This window comes from Myotis nattereri, assembly GCF_964212035.1.
Source record: "Myotis nattereri genome assembly, chromosome: 15".
NCBI classification, from domain to species: Eukaryota; Metazoa; Chordata; class Mammalia; order Chiroptera; family Vespertilionidae; genus Myotis; species Myotis nattereri.
Window position 1 is genome coordinate 6,891,635 of NC_138090.1, and position 25,359 is coordinate 6,916,993.

At 56.2% G+C, this 25,359-nt stretch overlaps 3 protein-coding genes across 3 annotated transcripts in view; all 3 read left to right on the forward strand.

Annotated features, from left to right (window-relative positions):
• The window catches only part of NLRC5 (NLR family CARD domain containing 5), a 940,085-nt gene that overhangs the window by 219,722 nt on the left and 695,004 nt on the right, over window positions 1-25,359 (forward strand). The gene's annotated exons all lie outside the window — the stretch shown is intronic.
• CCL22 (C-C motif chemokine ligand 22) lies at window positions 755-4,905 on the forward strand (the record flags this gene model as incomplete). Its single annotated transcript, XM_081106806.1, has 3 exons — window positions 755-827; window positions 2,209-2,332; window positions 4,824-4,905. 3 exons carry the CDS (start codon window positions 755-757, stop codon window positions 4,903-4,905), a joined length of 279 nt encoding a protein of 92 aa, XP_080962932.1.
• Window positions 11,841-24,038, forward strand: CX3CL1 (C-X3-C motif chemokine ligand 1). The gene is made up of 3 exons (XM_081106972.1): window positions 11,841-12,043; window positions 18,395-18,521; window positions 20,810-24,038. The coding sequence occupies exons 1-3, from the start codon at window positions 11,974-11,976 to the stop codon at window positions 21,888-21,890; spliced, it is 1,278 nt and encodes a 425-aa protein (XP_080963098.1). The 5' UTR covers window positions 11,841-11,973; the 3' UTR covers window positions 21,891-24,038.

Genomic DNA, 25,359 nt, shown 5'->3' on the forward strand with positions numbered 1-25,359 from the left:
CTCCCTTTCTCTCTGAAATCAACACACACACACACATATATATATATTTATTTATTTAAAGAGAGAAAGAGAACAGAGCTGAGATTTAGGAAGTGGGAAGTGGGACAGGGTGAGGGGTTGGGAAGGGCGGGTGAGGAAGAGCTCAGAGGCGGCTGCGGGGGAGATGGGCGAGATGGAAACATCTGTGGGAGCTCCTTGCAACTGTTGAGCGGCCCACGAGCTGGCCCGGGTGGGACTTTGTCAGAACCCCGAGGAGAGGCTGAGAAGCAGCCCGTGGTCTCGCAGGCCTCTCCCTGGAAGAGAGATGGGTCGTGACCGCCAAGGGCACAAGATGGCCTCAGTCTGCTGAGGGCTGGGGCCGTTGAGCGCCCGTCCACATTCTCGCATCATTTACCAACAAACACGGCGGCTCCCAGGTCGGGCTGTGGCGCCATCTCCCCATTTCCAGAGACACACGGGGACGTGAGCAGGGACACATGCGATGGACCTCAGGGGCCCGGCTCACGGGGGATTTTGCAAGTCCCTGGAGACCCAGAGGGTGGAGGGTGGGGGTCCCCTCTGATGGTTTCCAGCCACAGAAAATTTCCTCCGATCTGGAGGAAGCGGGAGTTCTTCTTTCAGAACATCGATGTCAATCTTCTTTGCTCACCGGTGACTAAGTGTGGCTGAAGCTGTGGGTGTAGACGGCGCTTAAATAGCAGACCTGTTGTCTTCCGGCGAGAGCAGACACCTGGCTGGGACACCGGACAGGAGCATGGCCGGCCTGCAGACCCCGCTCCTGGCTGCCCTCCTGCTCCTTGCTCTGGCTCCTCAAGCAACCGAAGCAGGTGAGGCTGGGGAGAGGGAGGGCTCCCTGCAGAAGCCTGGGTTGCACCCTGGGCATCTTCCTCGTGGAGTGGAAAGACACGGGACTGAGGGCAGACACCCCAGTCTGCCGCTGGCTCTTGAACTCGTCCCATTGCTTCTCTGGGCCTCCGCTTACACATCTGTTAAATGGGTCGTCTTGGAGGCTTGAGTGCAGAATCGGTCTCAGCAGGGTTGGGGGGTGTGGAAGGCATGGCCTTGGGGTCCTCTACTCCAGAGAACTGGAGCATAGGGCCCTTGGGGTGTAGAGAAGGCCCGCTGAAGACGGACACCTGGGGTGGAGGACAGAAGCTGGGGCCTGGGATATTCCCATGGAAAGGTAGCTGGCCCTGCCTCCCACCTCCCCATTTTTGCTCCAGAACCTGCCCTGGGATCCTGACTTCTTTTTTTTTCTTTTTTAAAAATTGATTTCAGAGAGGAAGGGAGAGGGAGAGGGAGAGGGAGAGAGAGAGATAGAAACATCAATGATGAGAGAGAATCATAGATCGGCTGCCTCCTGCACGCCCCACACTGGGGCTTGAACCCACAACTGGGGTGTATGCCCTGACCAGGAATGGAACTGTGACCTCCTGGTTCATACGTCAACGCTCAACCACTGAGCCGTGCCTGGGATCCTGTTTTTTTCACGCCAATGTACCTGCTCCTGCCCTGTGTGGGTAGGGAAGGAGCACTGGACGGGAGTCAGGCAGCGAGGAACAGTACTGCTCAGGGATGGGGTTCCTGTGCGTCCCCTGCCTTAGAGGCCCCCAGAGCCAGCGCTGTTATCACCCCCTCGGTCAGAGGAGGAAGTTGGGCCTCAGAGACGTTCAATGGCTTCCCTCAGGGGGCGGGTGACTCAGGGCAGAGTGGGCCTCGAACCTTGTCTCCAAGGTCGTGCTGTGCGACTGGGGCAAGTCCTCCCCCTCTCTGGACTCAGCCTGTCCACGGAGGGGCTGGCATGGCTGTGCACTGAGCGGGCTTCTGCATTCCCCGGGTCCGCACTGCCCGTTGGCTCAGCAGAGCTGGTGGAGCAGCCACCCACAGGCTCCCGGTGATGCTGGCGCCCACGGGGACCTCGCCTTGAAGAGCAAGGCCCCTGTTCAGAGGCTCTGGGTTCCGCCTGGAAGTGTAGGGCATTGTGGATGCTCAGCTGTTCTGCATCCCTCGCCCTTGACCTGACCCACCTGGAGTAATGACGTTGGGCCCTTCGTGGCTTCTCAGAGGCCCAAGATCGGGGACATTGAGGGCCCAGAATCTCCTGGACACCGACCTTCCACATGAGAACAGAAAAGCTGGGTCAGAGGCGGGGGCGGGGAGACCTCCCTGCGCCCAGCCTGTGTCCCTCTGAGCGCCCCTCTGCCCCAGGCCCTTACGGAGCCAACGTGGAGGACAGCGTCTGCTGCCGGGAATACGCCCGCCGCCCGCTGCCCCCGCGCCTGGTGAAGTATTACTACTGGACCTCGGACTCGTGCCGGAGGCCTGGCGTCGTGTGAGTGGGGCGCTGGGGAGGCAGGGACCCCGATGGATGCAGCCCAGGGGCTGGTGGGCGGGGAATGCAGCTGGGCATTTGTGGACGGGCTGGAGTAGGTGGCTCAACCCAGGCTTGGGTGTGCCAAGAAAGGAAGTCATGCGGTCATTCAAGAAATATGATGGGGCTCTGCTATGTGCCAGGCAGCGTGCCAGGCTCTGAGGCTGCAGAGCTGAAGAAGCAGGTGTCCCCATCCCGCGGGCGTGGTGGTGTAGGCAGTGTAGAAGCTATAGGACATGGGGTACAGGGTAGCTGGTGGGTGGAGCCAAGGAGGATGCTCTTATCAGCAGCATCTTGGACCCTCCCCAAGGCAGCTGATCTTCCCAGAACAGTATGAAACGCTCACACTTATGAGTGTTCGGCCTGGGCCAGGCACTGTGACCGCATGGAGTCCTTGCCCCTCACAGCAACCCTGCGGGGAGGTGTGCTTATCCCCACTTTATAGATGGAGAAACAGGCTCAGGGAGTGACTTGCTCCCCGTGGCCCAGACTGAGCCAAGATTCCCGGGTCCTTGTTCAGGCCTGAGCCTCACTTGCCCCATCAGGATCCCCAAATGACCACCTTTGTTTATTTTTGTGGATCACATTTGTAGAGAGTGCTTGCTGAGTGCTAGGCACTGTTATTAACACTTTATAAACAGTAACTCATTTAATCCTTGAAACAACCTTATGTGGGAGGTGCTGTTATGATCCCCTTTTTACAGGCGGGAAAGGGGCACAGAGAGGTTACTGGGCCTCTTGAGCACCGCAGGGCACAGTCACAGTAAGTGGGAAGTGTCATGCTGGCATATACTAGATGCTCAATAAAAGGCAGCACACGTGTGATCTTTGGACTTCGAGGTGGAGGAATGCAGCTTGACAGAGGGGGAGATTGAGGGCTGAACCTTGCCCAGCGTCCCACGGGAGGCGGGGCAGGCTGCCCACAGGCCCAAGACAAACATCGCAGCCTTCTTTGTTCTTCCTGCTCATTGGTGGTCTGTGGGATGGGGCAGGGCAGGGAAGTGGGGGAGCTAGGAGCCCCCCGGCCCCACGGACAGCCTCCTTTTTAAGTCATATTTTAATTCTATTGGAATCAAGTTATGGGTAGCTTGAGAGCAAATAAGCTAAAATTGAGAAAGTAGGTGTTTGAGGTCTTTAATCTGAAAACCAATCCCAGAAATATGATTTATCTACATCACTTCATTTAATTTATCTATTTATTTTTATTTAAATTATTTATCGTTTAAAGTATAACATAAGTCGCCTTTTCCCCCATTCACTTCTCCCCAGATGCTCCCCTCCCGCCCCCCCCCCCCCCCCAGGCTCCTCTTGAAAGTCAGGAAGGAAGTCCTGGGCTGAAGGATATCCTACCAACAATGGTGCGGGCAGAGTGCCCTGGGGCCCAGCATGGTGTTTGCCGCGGCTGGGCGAGGGTGGGAGCCTTTGCCCACAATTGCGGTGTGATGCTGGGCCAGTGTTCACCTCTCTGTGCCTTGGGCCTCTCAGGGGGGCCTGGGTGGGGACACTCACCAGAGACATTGCCCCTAGTATCCAGCTCACGGCGAGCACGGTGAGGCCGAGCTTACCAGCTCCGGCACTCGGGCAAGTTGCTTTGCCTCACTCCCCGCAGCTAGGAAGTGGATAGAATAATCTGACCTCATAGGATTGCTGTAAGGGTGTATTAAGAAAATTACTGTTAAGAATTCAGGCCAGCCCTAGCCGGTTTGGCTCAGTGGATAAAGAGTCGGCCTGTGGACTGAAGGGTCCCAGGTTTGATTCCAGTCAGGGGCACATGCCCGGGTTGCAGGCTTGATCCCCAGTAGGGGGCGTGCAGGAGGCAGCCGATCAGTGATCCTCTCTCATCATTGATGTTTCTCCCTCTCCCATCCTCTCTGAAATCAATAAAAATATATTTTTTAAAAAGAATTCAGGCCAGCACCTGGCACAGTTATATAGGGCCTACCATCTGCTGTGCATCCAGTTTATATTAACTCACCAAATCTCATCAGAATCCTATGAGGTTGGACCACAATGATCATCCCTATTTTACAGACGTGGGAACTGGAAGTTATAGGACTTGCTAACCAGTCACAGGGCTAGGATTTTAACCCAGATAAGTTGGCTCCAAAGTTCATGCTCTTGGCCCCTGCCCAATGCTCTCTCTCCCAAGGCAATGTTTGCAATGACCATGAGACTCCAGGGCATTCGGCTCCCTGGCCTGACCAGGCACTCAAGGCTGAGGCAGGGACTACCTGGGAAATTCTGATGCTCACACCCCTCCTCCTTAAAAAAAGTGTTTGCATACAGCAGGCAGCTCATAAATGCTAAGGTGGCTCATAAATGTTAAGCTGCTCTATATAGAAGGCATCTCTACATACAGTAGGTGACTCATAAGTGCCAAGCCTTCCGGGTGGGATGTGGCGTCCTCCCTGCATGTCTCATTGTCCCCCCCCCCGGCATCTCCTCCTTCCAGCTTGCTAACCATCAAGGACCGGGAGATCTGCGCTAACCCCAGGGTACACTGGGTGAAGAAGATTCTCCAGAAGCTGGACTAATGAGGAAGGGTCCTGCCCCGATGTCCATGGCCTTGGCTCCTCCGGGAAGGTTCACGGAGCCCTACCTTCCTGCCATGACAGCTGCGCCCCAGCCAGTGACTCTGTAACCCCCGATCTCCATCCCTACTCTCATCCCCGCTCTTACCCCTCCAACCCAGCCTCTGCCCCACTGTAGCCAGTGGGTCCACAATTCTGGTCAGTCACTCCCCTGCTCAAATCCCTCCCATGGCTCCCCATTGCCCTAGGCTGAGGTCAGAGCGCCCGAGCTTGGCACCAGGCCCTCTGGATCCTGGTCGCATCTCCGTCTCCAGCCCCATCTCACATCCCTTCATGCACGTTGGATTCCAAACCAGCGCCAATTACATTCCTACTTCCGGGCCGTTGCCTGTGCTGCCTGACACCCAGGATGTCCCCCCATCCCTGCAGAGCCCCACCAGCCCTCCAAGGCGTCACTCAGACTAAGCAGCCAGTAATTGAATTTCAATTATTTTATTTTTTTTCCTTTGATGCTACGTTGGCAGAGTCCGTGTCTGTCACTTTCTACCAAAGAGTCCTAAGTGACTCACTATTTCTGAGTAATTGATTTCATTTTTTAGACTTCCACTGGCCCTCTGCCCTTCTTAACAGCCCTGGTTACAGTCTGCCCAGAATCCTCGATGGCTGGACCAAGGTCCACCCCCGAGTTACTTTGTCTCCTGGCCTCCAGGACAGAGCACAGGGCCGGGCTCCAAATCAGGACCCAGCAGACTGAATCCATAAAAGTAAGGCCCCTCTCCCGCCCCCCAAAGGCCCTCATACATCAATGCCGAGGCCACAGGTCATCCAGGGAGCTGGGTCCCTTGTGAAGCCTTTAATTTGCCCAGGTGCACCTTTCTTTCCCCATTTTACCTCTGTGCTGGGTCTCTTTACCCTTCCTGCTTCCCTCGGGTTTTTACTGCTCCTCCAACCTCCCAAACCCAGGCCTGACCTTTTCAGAGCCCCTGACTTTCCCTTCCTGTTTCCCCAAATAGCTGACGACCGAATTCACGCTATGGTGTGAATGACTACCCTTGGCTTGGTATTTAACTCGAGTTAAATTTGTATATGAGAAGAAGGCAGCCTGGCCAGTGTGGGTCAGTGGTCGAACATTGACCTATGAATCAGGAGGTCACGGTTCAATTCCCGGTCAGGGCACATGCCCAGGATTTGGGCTGATCCCCAGTGTGGGGTGTGCAGGAGGCAGCGGATCAAGATTCTCTCTCATCGTCGATGTTTGTATCTCTCTCCCTCTGCCTTCCTCTTTGAAATCAATAAAAATATATTTTAAGACAAGAAGGCAAATGCTTAAGAGGCCATGTGGATGATTGGGAGGATTTTAGGAGCTGGGGGGAGGGGACAAACAGGCAGAGCCCTGGGAGTGGGAGGTGGGGTACAGTTAAGTGAAAAACCCCTGGGTGGAGGCCATGCTCTGGTGGCTGGGGCCAGGCTAGGGACTGGGACGGGATTAGTACACACTCCTCTTCCCTCGTGTCCACCCAGAGTACTTGTCTGCGGGGCAGGAGAAGCATCCGGAAGGGCACATGTCACGGATTCAGGCAACGGGAACTCTCACTGGCCGGGTGTCCGGAGCAAGTTGCTTTGTCCCGCTGTTTCCACCTCTGTGAACGGGGGGCATAAAAGCAGATGTCAGTGCCTGTGGCTGCGAGAATCAATGAGCTGAGAAGACACAGCAGCCCAGTCACAACATGAGCGGGACTGGGAGAGGCGCTTCCTCGAGGGGGACATGCAAATGTCAATAAACTCACAAAAAGATGCTCAACATGAGCTGCCACCTCACACCCATTAGGATGGCTATTATTAAAAAAAAAAAAAAAAAGCAAGGCTGTGGGGGTTCTTGTCCCGGCATTAAGAAGGGTTCAGCCATCTGGAGAAGGCTGTGCGTAGATTAATAAATAGGAGTCCAGAGACGAAGCATAATTTTGAAAGGCATTTGGGGGTCAGAGGAGCTTAGCTAAAGGAGCTAAGTTCTAAGGCAGTGATGGCGAACCTTTTGAGCTCGGCGTGTCAGCATTTTGAAAAGCCCTAACTTAACTCTGGTGCCGTGTCACATATAGAATTTTTTTTTTATATTTGCAACCATAGTAAAACAAAGACTTATATTTCTGATATTTATTTTATATATTTAAATGCCATTTAACAAAGAAAAATCAACCAAAAAAATGAGTTCGCGTGTCACCTCTGACACGCGTGTCATAGGTTTGCCATCACTGTTCTAAGGTCTTAAGTCTAAGGTCTAAGGCAGCGGTTCTCAACCTGTGGGTCACGGCCCCTTGGGCGGTCGAACGACCCTTTCACAGGGGTTGCCTAAGACCATCCTGCAGATCAGATATTTACATGACAATTCATCACAGTAGCAACATGACAGTTAGGAAGTAGCAATGAAAATAATGTTATGGTTGGGTTACAACATGAGGAGCTGTATTTAAAGGGCCAGAAGGTTGAGAACCACTCTGTTTCCTCGTCTCAGGACCCCATGCTTTGTATTAACACAATTTATCCTGAGGCGAGGCAGAGATATACACTTCAAAGAGTCAGGGTTTGGTACAGAGTCCATTGTCAGAATGGGGGAATTAGCCTAGTTCAGGTGTTTGGCCAGTAGGAGGCAATAACATGTAGATTAAAGATGCCCTTTAGCTGTCTGGCAGCCAAGAAATCAATTTAATGTATCCTATTCAGGTTTGGGGAAACGCCCTCAGCCATTCCCAGATGCAGCCCCGCTGTCATGCTGGAATTGGTCTCCGGCACAAGGCTGGCGAAGGCGTGGAGAAATTGGAGCCCTTGGGGTTGGCCGTGGGAATGTAAGATGGTGCAGTCGCCGTGGAAAACCACATGGTGGTTCCTCAAAAAATTGAACATCGCATCGCCATCTGGTCCAGGAGTTCCACTTCTGGGTCTACACAGAAAAGAACTAAAAGCAGGGATTCTAACAGATATCCCATGTTTACCTTAGCGTTCCCCACAACAGGCAAAAGGTGGAAACCACCCATCCAGGGGTGGATGAATCAGCAAGATGTGGTGCCTACCTGCAAGGAAACAGTATTCGGCCTGAAGAAGGAAGGAGACTCCTTCCCGCTACAGCCTGGATGGACCTGGAAGGCGTGATGGTAAGTGGAATGAGCCAGGCACAAAGGACAAATACCGTGTGGTTCCCGGAGCTGTCAAATTGTTCAAGACAAAGAGAGGAGTGGTGGTTTCCGGGGCTGGGGAGGAGGGGGTGGGAGTTATTGAATGGGCCCAGAGTTTCAGTTTTGCAAGAAAAAACAAGTTCTAGAGATGGATGTGGTGATGGTTGCACAACTGTGTGTGACTGTGCTTAATGCCGCTGAATGGTAACCTTAGAAATGGTTAAAACGGTGAAGTGTATGTTGTCCATATTTCCCAATAAAAAGGGTGTGGCTGTGTGTGCACACAGAGGGCATGGGGGCAGCCCTCCTTATGGGCCAGAATGTGAGCTGGGCAGAGCTGGGTGGGGCAGGGGAGAGCTAGGCCAGGCTGCCCCCACCTCACTGGCCCTCCCGCCGCTCCTACCATTCTGGGACCCGCAGGAGTGCCCTGGGCTCCCTGCCAGGCGCCCCGCAGCTGTTTCTGTTCTGCTTCCCGGGTCCGGGGGGAGAACCCCTCATGTCCCACAGACACGGGCCGGCTGCCTGCTCTCTGGGGCACCCGGGAAGGTGTGGGCAGGGACACCCCCATCCCCTCACCCCACTGACCCGAGAGGAAGCCCTCTTTGTTTTTTAAAAATATGTTTTTATTGATTTCCGAGAGGAAGGGAGAGGGGGAGAGAGAGAGAAACATCAGTGATGAGAGAGAACGATTGATCGGCTGCCTCCTGCACGCCCCACACTGGGGATCAAGCCCACAACCCGGGCGTGTGACCAGAATCCAACCGTGACCTCCTGGTTCAGAGGTCGAGGCTCACCCCCTGAGCCACTCTTTCCTACTGCCCCCTGCTGCTCCACTTTTCGTTTCTTTCTTTTTAAATATCTCTTTTATTGCTGAATGGCTCCACTTGTCAATCGGCCGTGTGGCTCTCCTTACGCCTCAGTTCAGAGCCGTCCCAGCTCCTCTGCCCAGCAGCATCCTCATCCCTCGCTCCAGCTTCAGTGTCCAAGGCAACCTCTCTGCCCACTCCTTCCTCGGAGCCGAAGCCATCGGGCCACTCCCCGCCCGCAGAGGTCTGGCACTTCCCACCTGGGGCGGCTTTCCCTCCGCCCGCAGTGGTCTGTGTGGCAGGTGAGTTGCTTATGATCACGAAGCAGACACCTCCAGCAGAAATCTGTTAGGAGAATAACATGTCAGAGGCTGATGGATGTAAGATGCCGCTTGAAGAACCCGGTGTTACTCACAGGGGATTCTTGCCAAAGTGGCGGAGATCTAATCGAGCCCGTGGCTCTGACTCCCCATTTACAGGAAACACGGAGGTTAGGGGAAGAAGCTAGATGACTTCACAAGGACATAATTAGATCAATTAAGAAAGAGAACAGAGTATAGGACAATGGCTTTGACTCTTCGGAGAGTCAAGCCATGAAAAATGAGTTGGGAGGGCCATTGCAGACTAAAAAGAAATAACCCTACGCTATGCATACACCTAGATTGGGTCCTGGTTCAAAACTTTACAAAAAGAAAGAGAGAAGGAAGGGAGGGAGGGAGAGAAGGAGGGAGGAGGGAAAAGAGGAAAGAGGAAGGGAGAAGCAACAATAAAACACATTTTGGGGGACAATTGGAGAGATTTAATGTTAACTGAAAATTACAGGACATAGAGGAATTATTATTCATTTTTCGGGGGAGATAATAGTTTACTTATAAAAGACACTATCTTTACACTATGGAGATGCATGCTGATGTATTTCGGGGCAAAGTCTCAGGCATCCATAATTCGCTTCGAAATGGAAAAGAGTCGGAGCCAAGATGGACAAATGCTAATCATTGAATTTAGATGGTAGAGATATGCTCTTTGTCCCATTTCTTCTGTATTGTCTAGAAGCTTTCTAAATGACAATGTGAAAGAAATAGAGCAAAGCTCGGCCCTCGGTCTCAGCGTCACCTCTCTCACTCTGCCTTCTCTGCCACCGACATAAGAATGAATGCTCTCGCCATAACCTGTTTGGCTCAGTGGACAGAGCGTCGGCCTGCGGACTGAAGGGTCCCAGGTTCGATTCTGGTCAAGGGCATGTACCTTGGTTGCGGGCACATCCCCAGTGGGGAGTGTGCAGGAGGCAGCTGATCGATGTTTCTAACTCTCTATCCCTCTCCCTTCTTCTCTGTAAAATAATCAATAAAATATATATATTTTTAAAAAGAATGAAGGCTCTCCCTCCCCCAGATCTGCGCCTGCTTCCCCCTGCTGAGCCGGGGCTCCTTGGGGCGAGGACGTTGGCTTATGGATTTGCCCACCGCAATGCCAGGCACGCCCCAGAGCTCAGTAACAAACACTAGTCGCTTCTGCGTGTCTCGCGGTGAAAGTCCGTAGTTGTATTCACTGCCCCAGCGGCTGATTTGCTGAGGTGACTATTGCATCCATTTCACAGGTGGGGAGGCTGAGGCTCAAACGGGTTAAGTCACTTGCCCACGGTTGACACCCCTCATAGGAGGTGGAGTCCGGTTTGACTCCAGGCCTGGCTGAGTGGAAAGCCTGGCTGTTGGGTCTGGATTGAATCTAAATACCACTAGTCTTTTCTTTCTTTTTTTAATCCTCAGCGGAGGATATTCTTTCCATTGATTTCTAGAGAGAGTGGAGAGATAGAAACATTGTCGTTTTTAAAATATATTTGTATTGATTTCAGAAAGGAAGGGAGAGAGCGATAGAAACATTAATGAGAGAGAATCGTTTTTCTGCTGCCTCCTGCACGCCTCCTACTGGGGACTGAGCCCAAAACCTCTACTGGGGATTGTGCCGTATGGGCCCTGAGTGGGAATCGAACCGTGACCTCCTGGTTCATAGGTCGACCTCTAAGCCACACGGGCCGGCCAAGCTACACACAGTTAGTCTTTAACACCCTGATGAGGTGGGTGGCGTGACCATTCCAATTTTATGGGAGGAAAAACTGGGCTAGAAGAGGGCAGGAGACACCCCCAAGGGCTGAACCAGTGGTTCTCAACCTTCCTAATGCTGCGATCCTTTAATACAGTTCATGTTGTGACCCAACCATAAAATCATTCTTGTTGCTGCTTCATCACTGTCATGTTGCTACTGTTATGAATCGTCATGTGAATATCTGATGTGCAGGATGCTCTTAGGTGACCCCTGTGAAAGGGTCGTTCGACCGCCAAAGGGGTCGCGACCCACAGGTTGAGAACCACTGACCGCTGAACAAAGAAAAGCCGTGCTGTTTTGACGCCTGTTTCACACCAGGCTCTGAAACCAGCACCTTGTGGGTATAAACTCACTCAATCCTCACAGCAGTTCTCAACGTGGGGGTGAAGAGAGGGGGGGCCATCTGGTGGTCATGAGCTCGGACCCCAGAGCCAACTGACTGGGGCAAATCCAGGCTCCCCGCCTCCTGGCTGGTGATCCTCAAGAAATTCCCTAACTTCTGCATGCCTCAGTTTCCCCATCCGTAGAAAGGACCACCAGGGCCCTGCCAGTCTGGTCCCTTCCGGTTTGCTGGCTGGCAGCATTCTCTATCCCTCGGCCCCTGCCCTTGGCTTATTGCCTGCGGAGGAGCTAGGGCCCCAGGCCAGACCCAAGGGCGAGTCCAGCAGAAGGGAAGAGAAGAGGCCCTTTGAACCTGAGCAGTCCTCCCGGGCAGGTTCCGGTTTGAGGAGCCATTCTGAGCAGCAGCCCAGGATCCCCAAGACCTGGGCCCTCTGTTTCTAAGGCAACATCCTGTGGAATCTGGCTGCCTGCCTCTCCCCTCCCACCGCCCGCCCGCCCGCCCGCCCGCCTGCAGGGGAGCCAGGGGCGGAGACAGAGCAGAGGCAGCGATCTCATTAGAAAACCCCGAGCGCCTGGCGCTAGAGACACAGTGCCCGCCTGGCCCCCTGCCTCGCCTCACCTGGACCTGCCTGGACCCCTGCCTGCCCTCGGCCATGGCTGTGCATCCGCTGTCCTGGCTGCTCCGCTTGGCTGTCCTCTGCCATCTAGCCCTGCCGCTGGCCGGTGAGTGGGGTGGGCGTAGCATGAGCAGGGAGGGGGCGCCCCAGCCCCACGCCTGCCCCTCAGGCCCGGCATCAGGGCACCAGACCCTTCCTACGTGAGGCTGAGGTCTGTGGCAGGCCCGCTTGAGGGATGTGCCTCGGGGCTAGGGGGGGTGGGGGGATGCGGCTCAATGAGGAAAAGATTTGGCTCCATGAGCAAGGCGGCTACTGCTTGGAGCGCGGGGGGAGGTGGCGTGGGAGGCACAGGGGGCCAGGTGGGTGTCAGGAGGCCGGGGCTCGAGCAGGGGAGGTGGCTCCTGCCCGGTAGGAGCCTGGTGGGACCAGGGTTAATATGTAACCCGAAGTCCTGAGCCGCAGCCTGGCCCTGGACTAGACCACAGTTGGGACTTTCTCCTGCCCTGATGTCAAGGCCACCCCAGGAGTCCGGGTCCCAGGACCCATGGATGTCAAGGTCATGGCAGCTCATGGGGTGGGCTCACCACTCTTGCTCTGGTCTGTAGCCTTATCTCCCCCCTTGTACGGTCTTCCTCCTCCAAGCACAGCTTAGAAAATGGTGGTCCAGGCAGGGTCCAGGGAGGGTGCCTCCAGTCACTTGCCTTCTGGAGCCTGGGACCTGGCAGGACATCCTCCATCCATCCCACCTGCCACGGGTAGGTTGGGCTCAGAAACTGGCCTGAGGGTACGGTCGGCAAATAGGGCCGGAGAGGATGGGCTGGGTGCAGGAGGGAGCCTGGATGCCGCTCACGCCTCTGTGGCCACCTGAGTCAGCCCCATCCTCGGGGAGTACCCAGGCCACCTGGCAGGTTGAAGCTCAGAGAGGGTGGCAACCCGCCTTAGGACACACAGCGAGTGTGGGAGAATGAGAACCAGCCTCCAGCTTCCAGAACACCTCCGGGCGAACACACCAGTGGGACAGGGAGGAGGCAGGTGAGGGTGGCGGAGGTGGCGGAGGCGTCGGAAGCCAAGTGTTGCTGGCTTCCTGCTTCCTGGTCTGGAGGCCAGAGCCCCAAGTGTTTGGGGATTGGGAGCCCGGGGAGGGGGAGTCAGATGGAGGCGCTTTGCCGTGACCTGAAGGGGGTCTTGCCCTCTTTGGTCCCAGCCACCGCACCTCCAGACCGAGTTCTTGCCTCTGCGTCCTGAGGTTCTGATGCCTTGGAGGGCGTTTTGGAAGTGGGAGGAGGAGGAGGATTATTTATAACAGTGCAGGGGCGGGGGGGGGGGGGGGGCTCCAAGGTGGGCGGAGAGGGGACCCAGCCTAGGGCTCCAGGACCACCAGGTTCCCGTCCCAATCTCGGTCCCTGACTTTGCTGGGAGATACTTGCGTTATTTCGACCTTTCTGAGCCTCCGTTTCTCCTCCCGGAAGATGGCATTGGGTCAGGCGCCCTCCGAGTCCTTACCCACGCTGACATGTGTGGCTCTGAGCAGCCCCTGGGAGCCCTGCAGGACTGGGGCGGGGGTGGGGGGTGGTCTACAAGCCAGAGAGGCCCTGGGGGCGGGAGGTGGGGGGGTGCCGGCAGCTACGTCAGTTCCCAAATGAGGGCTTGCGGGGCTGTGCCAGGCAGAAGGCTCCGCTTTACATAACAAACCTGCAGACACAAGTCACAGAAATTTTCTCCCTGAGCCCTGACGCATTCACTCCCACTCAAGCCCCAGCAAGAAAGAGAAAAAAAAAAATCGGCTTTAAGCTGCTGTAGAGAAAAAAAAAATCGGCTTTAAGCTGCTGTAGTCCGCCTCCCTGCTTAGCGGTGAGGGGCGGATGGGGAAGGCACGGGAGGATAAATGCGGGGTGTCGGATCCAGGCCCCCGTGGGACTGAAATAAAAATGTCTCTCCTTCTCCATTGGTTGAGATGGTCTATGTCACACGGTGCTTCTGGGTGCATTTTGCTGATTCATTCAACTAATATTTCTTGGGCACTTATTATGTGCCGGGCACTGTTCTTGGTGCTGAGACAAGATCAATGAGTAAAACCGCCCAAGATCCCAGGCCTCGGGCCGTGAACATTGATTGGTGAAGGTAGACAATACACAAAATAGATCAGTAAACAATTTGATCTGTTAGAAGGAGAAAAAAATGCTGTGATTAAAAAAAGGGGGGGGGAAGGGAGGGTTGAAATTTTAAGTAAGGGGCCAGGGAGGCCTCCCTGAGGAGGGGGCACTGAGGGAGGTTGGGAGGGAGACAGGTGGGTGCAGGGGGTGGGGGGGACGGGGGGCGGGGTAGGGCATGTGGATATCTCCAGGGCAGTGGTCCGCAGTGAGGGTTTGCCCCCAGGGGAATATCTGGCAATTTCTGGAGATATTTTTGGTGGTTCTAAATGCCCCACCATTTTTGGTTGGGGGGTGCTCCCACCAAGAGGATAGAGGCCAGGGATGCTGCCAAAGGCCCTACAGGACACAGGACAGCACCATGACAGAGGGCTACCTGGTCCGAAAGGTCAGGTGTTTGCTGTTGAGGGAACCTGCTCTGAGGGTCCAGATATTGGAAAAGCTTTATTCTCACAACCACCCTGTGAAGCGGGGATTATCGTGCCCATTTCACAGGCCAGGGAATCGAGGCTCGGACAGCCCAAGTGTCTCATCCAGGACACACACCTAGCATGGGCTCAAGCCCTCTATCGCCTCACTCAGAGACCCAGAACATTCCTGCCCCTTCCTGCCTGTGGCCTTTTCGAAGTCCTTGAGGACAAGCCTTAGAGGCACCTCCTCCAAGAAGCCTCCCGGATCACTTGTAGCAGGGAGTGGTCTGTCTCTCCCTCGTGTAACCCTCAGCACAATCGGGATATATGTGGAAACACGGTGTTTCACCCTGGAAAAGTGGGGTGTCTAGGACCTGGGAAGACAACCAGATCTGGCACTAAGCAGCTGTGTGGCCTCGGGCCTGTCATTTCGCCTCTGATTCTCAGCGTCTGCATCTGTGAAACGGGGATAACCACCCCCTCGGCAGGGCTGTTGAGAATTAATGAGAGCAGATGTGTGTGTGCTGAGCACAGGCTCTGACACACAGTAGGTGCCCAGTAGGAAGTTCTCTGGTACTTTGTGGGATGTCTTAGCTGCCCATCAGGCTAGGAGCTTCCTGAAGGCAGCGGCAGGCTTTGTTCAACCCGCTATTCCCGGCAAGATGGAGGCTTAGCGTTTGTTGGTTGCGTCAACACAGCGACCTGATAGCATTTATTGGGATTGAGGTTCTCTCTCCAAGTGCAGCACCAGCGCCTGTGGGAGGAAGTTTAGGGTTAAGGACAGAGGACCTGGGTCTTTGTAGATATTCAAAAGTAATTCAAACAAATGGTGGCTGAATCAGGACATGGATGGATGGATGGGTGAGTGGATGGATGGATGGATGGATGGATAAATGGGTGGGTGGATGGATGGACGGATGGATGGGTGGATGGGTGGATGGATGGATGGATAAATGGGTGGGTGGATGGATGGACGGATGGATGGGTGGATGGGTGGATGGATGGATGGATAAATGGGTGGATGGATGGATGGATGGATGGATGGATGGATGGATGGACAGATGGATGGATAAATGGATGGATGGATGGATGGATGGATGGATGGATGGATGGATAAATGGGTGAATGGATGGATGAATGGATGGATGGACAGATAGATGAAGGATAGGTGAGTGGGCTGATGAAGGATGGATGAGTGGATAAATGAGAGGAGGTGGAGGATGAGTTGCAGATGAAAGGTGGTAAGTGGGTGAGTGGGGGCTGTGTAGATGGATGGATGGGGTAAGCAGAAATGGGTGGGACGTAGACATGGGTGGATGTGGGATGAGTAAAGGATTGACAAGAGGGAGCAGATAAATGGACAGATGAATGGATGGATGGATGGATAGATGGATGGAGGATAGAGGAATAAGTAGACTGAGGCATTATTTCACTTAGTGAATCTTTATTGAGTATCCACTTTGTGCTGGAAGACATTATGACACTGAGACAGACAAGCTCCCGCCCTCCTGAAACTCAAGTGACAGATCGTAAATGACTGGCTGGCCGGAGGCACTGTCTCCATTGACAGGAGAGAAAACTTCAGTTCCAAGAAGGAAATAGGCCCCTCGGTTAGTCACCCAACCTTCCCTGGGCAGGCCCTGGAGCAGGGCGGGCCAAGGGCATTCAGGCACCATGGCAGAGGGTGGGGGCTATGGGGACAGGCTGACTCTGTGGCTCCTTAAAGCCCCCGAGGTGGACAGTGGCCTTCCCCCTCCGGGGAACTTGAGTCCAGAGAGCGAACTGACCTTACCTAGCTCCCCCCTCCTGCCCAGTGGGGCACCTTTTCTCTGCGGCTTTTCCCAGAAAGACACCTGCCAGGCCAGTCCAGGGAGCTGCCTCCTGGCTCGGCTCACCAGGGCCTGGGGGCGCTGCAGCTGGGTGGTTCAAGGTCCTGCCAGGGGAGAAGGAGGGAGACAAGGCAGCCAGGGGATTTTCCCAAGAGAGAAAGGCAGCCAGCCCATGACTCAGGGAGCAGCTGCTGGGAGCACCCCCTCCCCACCCCGGTGCATGTTTGCACGTCCACATACATGTACCTGTGCATGAGCAATGTGTGTTTTGGTGGAGCCCAGGCACCAGCTGGGGCCTGCAGCGCCCTGCAGAGCTAGACAAGATCAGCTGCTCTCTCCACTCCGCTGTGTGTGTGTGTGTGTAAGTCCTGACTCTGGATTTTTGCAAAACCTTCCAGGGTCTTGCTTCTGCTGCATATGACCTTGACCCAGAACTGAAACTCAGTCTCTTCCTCATTTTTGACATACCCCTGCCCAGCTTACACCAAACAAAGAAATTTTACTGAAGATTTTAGCGGGGGGAGAGGGGGTGTTGGGAATGCAATGCAAACCACTTCAAATGTTTTATATAAAATATTTGAGTTCTCAAGTGTCTGTTGAGTCACCCTCATCCTGTCTTGGGGTTTCTCTCTGACTCCATGTGGTTGGTAGCCAGCCATCTGCAGACCCCTGCTTCCCCAACTCTGCTCCCACCCCAGGCACCCCCTTCCTCACAGAGAAAGGAACTTCCATGTGAGAGAGAAACAGTAATCGGCTGCCTGCTGCACGCCCCCTACTGGGGATCGAGTCCACCAGCCTGGCATGTGCCCTGACCAGAATCAAACCCCGACCTTCTGGTGTATAGGACAATGCTCAACCACTGAGCCACACCAGCCAGGAGCACCTGGTTCTTAATGACAGAACAAAGGATGGTCTACGAAGCAGACCCCTCCCCACTGTTCTTAGAGGAGGCTGTACTTTTAAAAAAATGTTTTATTATATTATCTGCTACATGTGCCAGGTTGTATGTATTTGTATGTATGCCTGTGTGTGTGTGTGTGTGTGTGTGTGTGTGTGTACTAGAGGCTCAGTGCACAAAATTCATGCACTGGGGGTTGTGCAGGAGGGTGGTCTCTTAGCCTCGCCTGTGCCCTCTTGCAGTCTGGGAGCCTTCGGAGGATGTCCAACTGATGGCTTAGGCCCGCAGTCAGACATCCTTAGCGCTGCCTGCTGTGGAAGCTGGAGAGGCTCCTGCCACCACCACTCGCCAGCCATGAGCCTGGCTTCTGGCTGAGCTGAGCTCCCCCTGTGGGAGCACACTGACCACCAGGGGGCAGCTCCTGCATTGAGCATCTGCACCCTGGTGGTCAGTGAGCATCATAGCGACTGGTCATCCTGCTGTTTGGTCAATTTGCATATTAGCCTTTTATTCTATAGGATATGCCACTGTGTTTGTTGCTGTGTATGTGTGTATGTGTGAGCATGTCACGGATAGGCACATGAGATGTGATGGCAAGAGGGCTGGGTGTGTCTCAGAGGTCGTGGAAATCCATGAATATGGACACTTGAGAGGGACGGGGGAGGGGGTGTATGGGGGGGGGGTGATAGTTGAGCAGGTGACTTCCTGGGGTAAAGGCAACAAGAGTGGCATATGGGCAGCACCACAGGCCCAGGAGCATGATGGGAGCCAGGCCTGGTAGGAGAGCCTGTCCTATCACTTCCTGGCTGCGTGAGCTCCGGCAGATCCCTGTCAGTCTCAGACTCGGCCCCTCTGTTTACAACAGACCAATTATAGCAACTTAATTCTTGAAGCTAAATACTTACTATGCGGCAGGCCATAAGAGCTTTACCCTGTGAGGTAGATACTGTCATTGTCCCTATTTTACAGGTGGGGAAACTGAGGCATGGAGAGGTTTGGCCAGGGACGGACGGGGTGGGGGGCAGGGTGGAGGGCTGAGGTCAAGGGCCTTGAAGGCCAGGTGTGCAGGGCACTGGCTCTTGGGTGGTGTGGCTGGGACCAACTGTCATGGGGCTGAGAAGCCAGGTGCCCCCAGACAGTTCTGCTGACTGGAGGCCTCTGTGGGCTCAGGACAGCAACACAGTGTCGGAAAATGCAGAGACATGTGCGACGCAATGGCAATGACCCGGGAGATCCCCCTGAGACTCCTAGCCAGCTATCGACGAACGGAACCATCTTGCCGCACACCTGCCATCATGTAGGTACCACCCTCTCAGCCTCTGCATCCCTGTCAGGCCCTGGGGACCGCCCCCGACCTCTGATAATGCATGTCCACCTCCTCCCAGCCCCACCCGGGCTCCTGGCCAAGGGCCTCCTGCTTGCCCCCTCGTTGACCTTAATATCCGTGCCGCAAGCAAGGTGGGGAGCGGCTTCCTGCATGGCCTGTGGCCCGGAGCAGCCACGAAGGCTCCCTTCTCCTGGGCCAAAGAACGTTCTCTGCAGCTCCGGAGCCTGCTGGGCTTCCTGGGGGAGGTACGGCCTGGGGGTCTCGAAGTGCAGACTCCAGAATCCAACAGGTGTGGGCAAATCCTGGCTCGGCCACTTGCAGGCTGGTGGCCCTGGTCACAGAGCCCGCCCGCCGCTGCAAAGTGGGTGGTTGGGAGGATGAAAGGAGATAATGTAACTAACGTGCTTGAGAGGTTGCCCGGAAGCTGTGATGGTAAGATTGGCATCCCCATGTGACAGGCGAGGAAACAAGATCTCTATGAGACTCTGGGCAGGGACCCAGCCAAGCCAGCTCCCCTCGGCCGTGGGGACCCCTGGCCCCTTGGCTGCTTGCTCCTCTGGGGTCCCTCTTGGGTACTGCCCAGAGGCCTGGCAGCAAGAAGTGGGCCCAGCTGGCCTGGCTCAGTGGTTCAGCGTTACCCTATGAACCAGGAGATCACATGCCCAGGCTGCAGGCTCCATCCCCAGTGGGGGGCGTGCAGCAGGCAGCCGGTCCATGATTCTCTCTCATCATTGATGTTTCTAGCTCTCTCTCCCTTTCCCTTCCTCTCTGAAATCAATAAAAATATATTAAAAAAGGAGTGGCCAGTGGGCCTTTAAAATGCAGGCTTAGCTCGGAGAAGCCGTGCGCTCCCATCGACCGCCCATCGAGTGTGCAGTTGCTGCAGGAGCCCTCTCTGCCGCCCCACCCCCACCCCAGGCTTGCTGCCCCGGGCTCCCCCACATATTTGCTTCCGTTTCCTAGGGGCAGGGGAAGTGGGAAACACCGGGGAGGGTCTCAGCCGGGGGGCCGCACAGGATCACGCTGGCCTCCTGGACAGCTGTGGCGCCCAGCACACAGGGCCCGGGAGCGGTCCTGTTACCCTGGAGGCTTGATTTTCTCTGCAAAACAGGGATGAGCGCGGTAGCCACCTCGCAGGAGGGGCGAGAGGCGCAGGCCACGCACGGAGCAAGGGCCGGTCACCTCTGGGCCGTGTCCCGGCTGCAAGCCAGCCACACCGGGCTTCAGAGGACACTCAAGGTTTGGTGGCACTCGGGGCCCCAACGAGGCCACCACATACAGGACTGTAGCTGCTAGGTGTCCGTTCAAGCCGAGACACACACACGCTAGGAGAGAAGGGTCGCGGTCCAGAGGGAGGAGAGGGAGACGGCCCGTGACATCGGTTCCTCTCCAGGGTGAGGGGGTCCCACCAGGGAGCTTGCCAGTCACTCACCTGGCGGCAGAGAACACCTGTCACCGCTCCCTCCAACCAAGACTCCCAGCCCAGAGCCCCCACCCCAACGGCAACGACAATATTAGTAAGATATTAGCAAGATCGTTATTCCGCGGTTACGGATCTGCTCTGAGCCAGAGGCCTTGTTTTACTTTCGCTTGCTTAATTTTTTTTCTTTTTAAAAAAAGAAAGAAGAAGAAGAAGAGCTGAAGAGCATGATTTATTTGGTAATCCTCACCGATAATATTTTTTCTATTGATTTTTAGAGAGTGAAAGGAAGAGAGGAGGGGGGGAGGGGGATGAGAGAGAGTTAGAGAGAGAGACATCGATGTGAGAGAGACACATCGACACATCATCTGGCTGCTTCTGGTCCCGGTCGGGGATTGAACCTGCAGCCAAAGTACATGCCCTTGACCAGGAATTTAACCGGTGACCTGCAGGTCGGTGCTCTAACCACTGAGCAACCGGCCAGGGCCTGAGCCAAGTGCTTTACAAAATGTTTGTTTTTTATAATCATAAGACAGAAGCAGGGTGACCCACTGGTCCCCGTTTGCCTGGACTCTCACGAAGAGGCCTGCATCCCGGGAACCCCCTCAGCCCCTGTTGTCTGGGTGGCTGGTCACCCACAGAGAGCAGGGATCACAGTTCCACCTCCCAGGCGAGGACACAGAAGTTCCAGGGGCCGCGGTCCCCCAGCTAAGCTCACGGCCAGTAGTCAGTGGCCGGGCAGGACTTGCAGCCGGTCTGCTCGCCTGCGGGGCACTGGCTTGGCACCCCCACCCCATGGCACCTGGGCATCACAGGTCCCTGTCTTCTGTCCCCGCAGCTTTACGACCAAAGGGAACAGGACACCCTGTGCGGACCCCAAGGAGGACTGGGTGAAGAAAGCCATGGAGTATCTGGACCGCACGGCCTCTCCCTTCCACGAGAGACAGGTCGACCCCAAGACTTCCCCGTCCACCAGGGGGACAGACCGGTCTCCGGCCTCAGAGCCCACGGCCACCACGGAAAGCAGCAGCCAGGGGTCACGCTTGTCTGCGCCCACCTCACCGGCTCCGGATGGAGGGCCTTCAGGTGGGCCCGAGAGAAGGGAGCTTTCTGGTGTTGTTGCTGCCACCACTGCCACCACCACCACTGCCACGTCCTGGCAGAGCTCTTACCAGCCTACAGTGGACCTCGGGACTGAGGGAAAGGCCTTTGAAGCTGCCTCTACCCAGGCCCTCTCCACCCAGGCCCCCTCCACCCAGGCCCCCTCCACCCAGGCCCTCCCCACCGATACCCCCTCCACCCAGACCCCCTCCACCCAGCCCTCATCCACCCAGGTCCCCTCCACCCAGGCCCCCTCCACTGATACCCCCTCCACCCAGACCCCCTCCACCCAGGCCCCCTCCACCCAGACCCTCCCCACGGATACCCCCTCCACCCAGGCCAGCTCCACCCAGGCCGGCTCCACCCAGACCCCCCCCACCGATACCCCCTCCTCCAAGGCCCCCTCCCCGCAGGCCCCCACCATTTCACACACAGCCCCAGACCACGGGCAGGACCTCACGCCGGAGAACCCTCTAGGGTCCAGTTCAGCTCACACGGATGCTGTCACCGGGCCCGGCAGCACGCCCCGTGTCTCCGTGGCCCCCAGCAGGGAGCCAGTGGCCACAGGCAGCTGGGCCCCCACGCCTAAGAACCCCCAGAGGCTGGGCATCCTCAGCACCCCCGTCACCGAGGCCACCCGGAGGCAGGCGGTGGGGCTGCTGGCCTTCCTCGGCCTCCTCTTCTGCCTGGGGGTGGGCATGTTCACCTATCAGAGGCTCCAGGGCTGTCCGCGCAGCGCCGTGGGGGACATGGTGGAGGGGCTTCGCTACATCCCCCGGGGCTGCGGCAGCAACTCGTACGTCCTGGTGCCAGTGTGAGCGGCCCACCTGCCTGGGTCCAGATGTTCCACTCAAACAGCTGCCGGGGGTCCCCCATCCTCACTCCTCCTCTCCCCCAAGGGCCTGGCCCGAGCCGGGATGATGGAAGCAGGGAGGCAGGATCCCCCAGGGAGGACTGTCCCCAATTCCTGGCAGACACAGGGGGCCCCTTGGCCATCCATGACCTGCTGGAGGCAGAGGGGGTGGCTCCGAAACTCACCCCAATGCCCCCCGAGTCGGAGAACTCTTTTGCTGCTGGCTGCTTAAAGGTTCCCTTTGACCCTGTCCCAGCCCCAACAAACGATTATTTATTGAAGTGTCAGCCCCTCCAGCCCGTGTCCCCATGTAGGTACCACGGTCGTCCCTCCCACAAATGTGTCTCGGCCAGGCCCTTCTGCACACTCCCTCCGACCTCATCGCGTCTTGTGGCCCCGCCGCAGTCGCCAGTCACCCGGCCGCCTGCGGTGCTAGCCCCCCGCCCCCTGTACAGAGCCCACGCCCTAGCCGGGACCTGTCTTTTCCTGCATGAGGCGGGCGTGGTGTCTGCTGGCACTGCCCTCAGCGAAGGCTCAGCCGAGTTAGGCTCCGTGGGAACCGGAGACGAAGTCGCCTGGCTGTTTAGACTGCTTCCCTCCTCCGTCTGCTGAGCAGGGAGGGGACATGGACTCTGAATGTGAAGCCCGGGGTTCTAGGCCCAGGCCCACCACCAACCTGACGAGGCATCTGCCCCTCTGGCTTCCCCTCTGTGAAAGGACACAAGGACTGCAAATATGTGGCAATGACCTGTACCCCGACGGGCATCCCTACGTGGCCAGAGGCCCCTGTCCCCAGATCCTGGGTACAGCTTCACCGTCCGCCATCAACAGAGCACCTTAGCCCGTCTCCACCAGCCAGGGAGGCAGGCGCTGCCCTGTGACCCAGAGGGCCTGGCAGCCCAGGCCTGCCCTGTTGCAGGGAGTCGGCACTGTGGGCCCCAGAGTGGGGGCTGGGCTGCGGTACTGGGGGGGGGGGGGCAGAGACCAATCTTAAAGGCCCCTTCCTGACTTGGAGAACAGCCCCTTTCTGTGTCCACCAGGAGTACAGGAATACTGAGATGGCCCTGGTGACATGTGACAGGCTGAAGGAGGAGGGGAGCCTGCAGGCTCTGGGGAGGCTGAGGCACTGCCTGGGGGCGAGGAGGGAGGGCAGGGCAGGGTCCAGGAAGAAACTGCAGGGAGCAGTCACACTCCCTGTTAGGGACTCGGGTCCAGCTTTTGGTCTTTCTACCTGCAGCCCGGGCTCCCCTGCCACCTCTCTGGCTCCCTGTCCGCACGCTATCTCCTCCCTTCACCTTTGCCCCCACGGCTGGCAGGGCCAGGAGTGTCCGTGACGTTTCCCACGAGCTCAGAATCCACTGCTGACACCTGAGGTCCCGTGTTTATTCTGAAAGGAACTCTGCCCTGTGGGGAGGGACCCGAGAGGGGAGGGAATTGTGTGTGCGGGTGGGGTGGGGGGTGGGGAGGGGGGTTAAGGGGTTCCTTTTGGCCGCTGAGGATGCAGGCAGGCCTGGGTGAGGCTGGCAGCTGTGGCTGGCCAGCACCCCACCCAGAGCTGGACCTGCAGCCCTCCCCCCCCTCAGGGTCTCTGATGGCAGCTCCCCACCTCCCTCTGATTGTCCCCAAGACTGACCCTTGCCCTCCACCTGAGAAGCCTCCCAAGGGTGGGGCTCCCTCCAGGTACAGGTGACACATCCCTTTACAGACGGATGCTCAGAGGGAGCAGGCACAGCTCTGGTCCATAAAGGGAGGGCCGGGCCCGCCCGCACCCCCCTGCTGGACATGGCACCCCCTGATTGGGCCTGGCTTGAGTCGGGGGCACTTTTGGGAAAACAGCAGGTCTGAATGCACTTTTACAGGCTCCTCCCAGCTGGGAGCCTTCAAGGGGAGGGGCACCCATGATGGGGTTCCCCTCCTTTGTCAGAAAGCAGCTGGGGCAGCTGGTCCCCTTCCCACGGACCTTGTTAGCTCCCCCGCAACGGGACATGGACAAGGACAATTTGGGGAGGACTTTAGAAGGAGACGGTTGATCCCTTTGCTTTTCCAACCCCATCACCAATGTCTGTGCCATTTTGTATTTTACTAATAAAATGGGAAAGTCTTGTGGATCAAATCAAGGTGCTTTTTCTAGGGGGCGAGGGAGGGCTTAGAGCCTCAGCTGGGATGACACAGGGGAGGGGACAAGTCTCCCTGGTCAGTCCTGGAGACCCCTGTCTCCAGTCCCCGTGGGGCACGGCGGCAGGTACTTTTACAGTCAGCCCCGGAAGGGGCGCTGGGGACAGGGGTGAGGAGGGTGGAGCCCTGGCCTGGCTCTGCTCTGCGCAGCTGTGTGACGCTGGGCAGTGCCTTCGCCTGTCTGCGCCTATGCAGATGCCGGTGTGAGGCCCCTTTGGGTGGCTCCCATCCCTGGCGGGGATCAGAACCCATTATGAGGCAGCCCCCCCCCTTCCCCGGCCACACGCCTACTGAACCGCCATCCTGGTGACCTGGTTGGCGTCATAGGCGCTGCCATGAACAGCTGTGTAGGTTGGAAACTACACGAGATGCCCCAGGCCGACTCCAGCCTCTTGATACACAGTATTTCATGGGTCCCGAGACACACATTTTTTTCACATTGTGACATCTCTGGGATTAAGATTAGTCCTATAGGCCATGGCTTGTCATCATTCAATGAACAGGTCTCTCTTTCCTCATTAGTTCATTAAATATCAGAATGTCCTACAATCAATGGCGTCTTAGATCCTATGTCTACATGATGTTTTTAAAACTTAGAGCCCTGTCAGTGTGGCTCAGTGGTTGAGCATCAACCTATGAACCAAGAGGTCACGGTTCCATTCCCAGTCAGGGCACATGATCCCCAGTAGGGGGCGTGCAGGAGGCAGCTGATCAAACCATTCTCTCTTCACTGATGTTTCTATCCCTTTCTCCCTCTCCCTTCCTCTCTGAAATCAATTTTAAAAAATTGAAAGAAAATTAGAAGTAGAGGCAACATGCACGAATTTAGAAATTACACCCTTAAACCGACTTTTCTACCTTCTCTCAGGTGACTCAAAAGGTCTGCCCTCCACACAATGGACTAATGGACGGTAACTAGGGCGGAGCCTGAACAGCAGCCACCCCTTGAGATGGGGCCGGCCGGGGTGGCCCCAGGTCTCTACCATCCCCTCCACCCCAAAGACATTCCACCTGCCCTGCCCACTCCCACCCCCAGGAAGGAGTTCTGCCCCAGGCAGGGTTCCAGCCCCCACAACCTCTCCCCAACACACCCTTCCAGCAACAGGAAACACCCACTGACAGAGGCTCTGAAATGAAGATATTTGTCCCTGTCTTCTCATCACATGCTTAAGGAAGAGGCTGGCTCAGGGGAGTGTGCCTTCTGGCTCCGTCCCTTCCCCAGGGATCCTGAGGTATTTGTGATTAATTTCCTCTTTCAG

Coding starts and splice junctions, on each gene's coding strand:
- CX3CL1 (XM_081106972.1), top strand. CDS start 11,974: ATGGCTGTGCATCCGCTGTCCTGGCTGCTCCGCTTGGCTGTCCTCTGC. Junction 12,044..18,394: donor TCTAGCCCTGCCGCTGGCCG/GTGAGTGGGGTG, acceptor CTGTGGGCTCAG/GACAGCAACACAGTGTCGGA. Junction 18,522..20,809: donor TGCCGCACACCTGCCATCAT/GTAGGTACCACC, acceptor CTGTCCCCGCAG/CTTTACGACCAAAGGGAACA.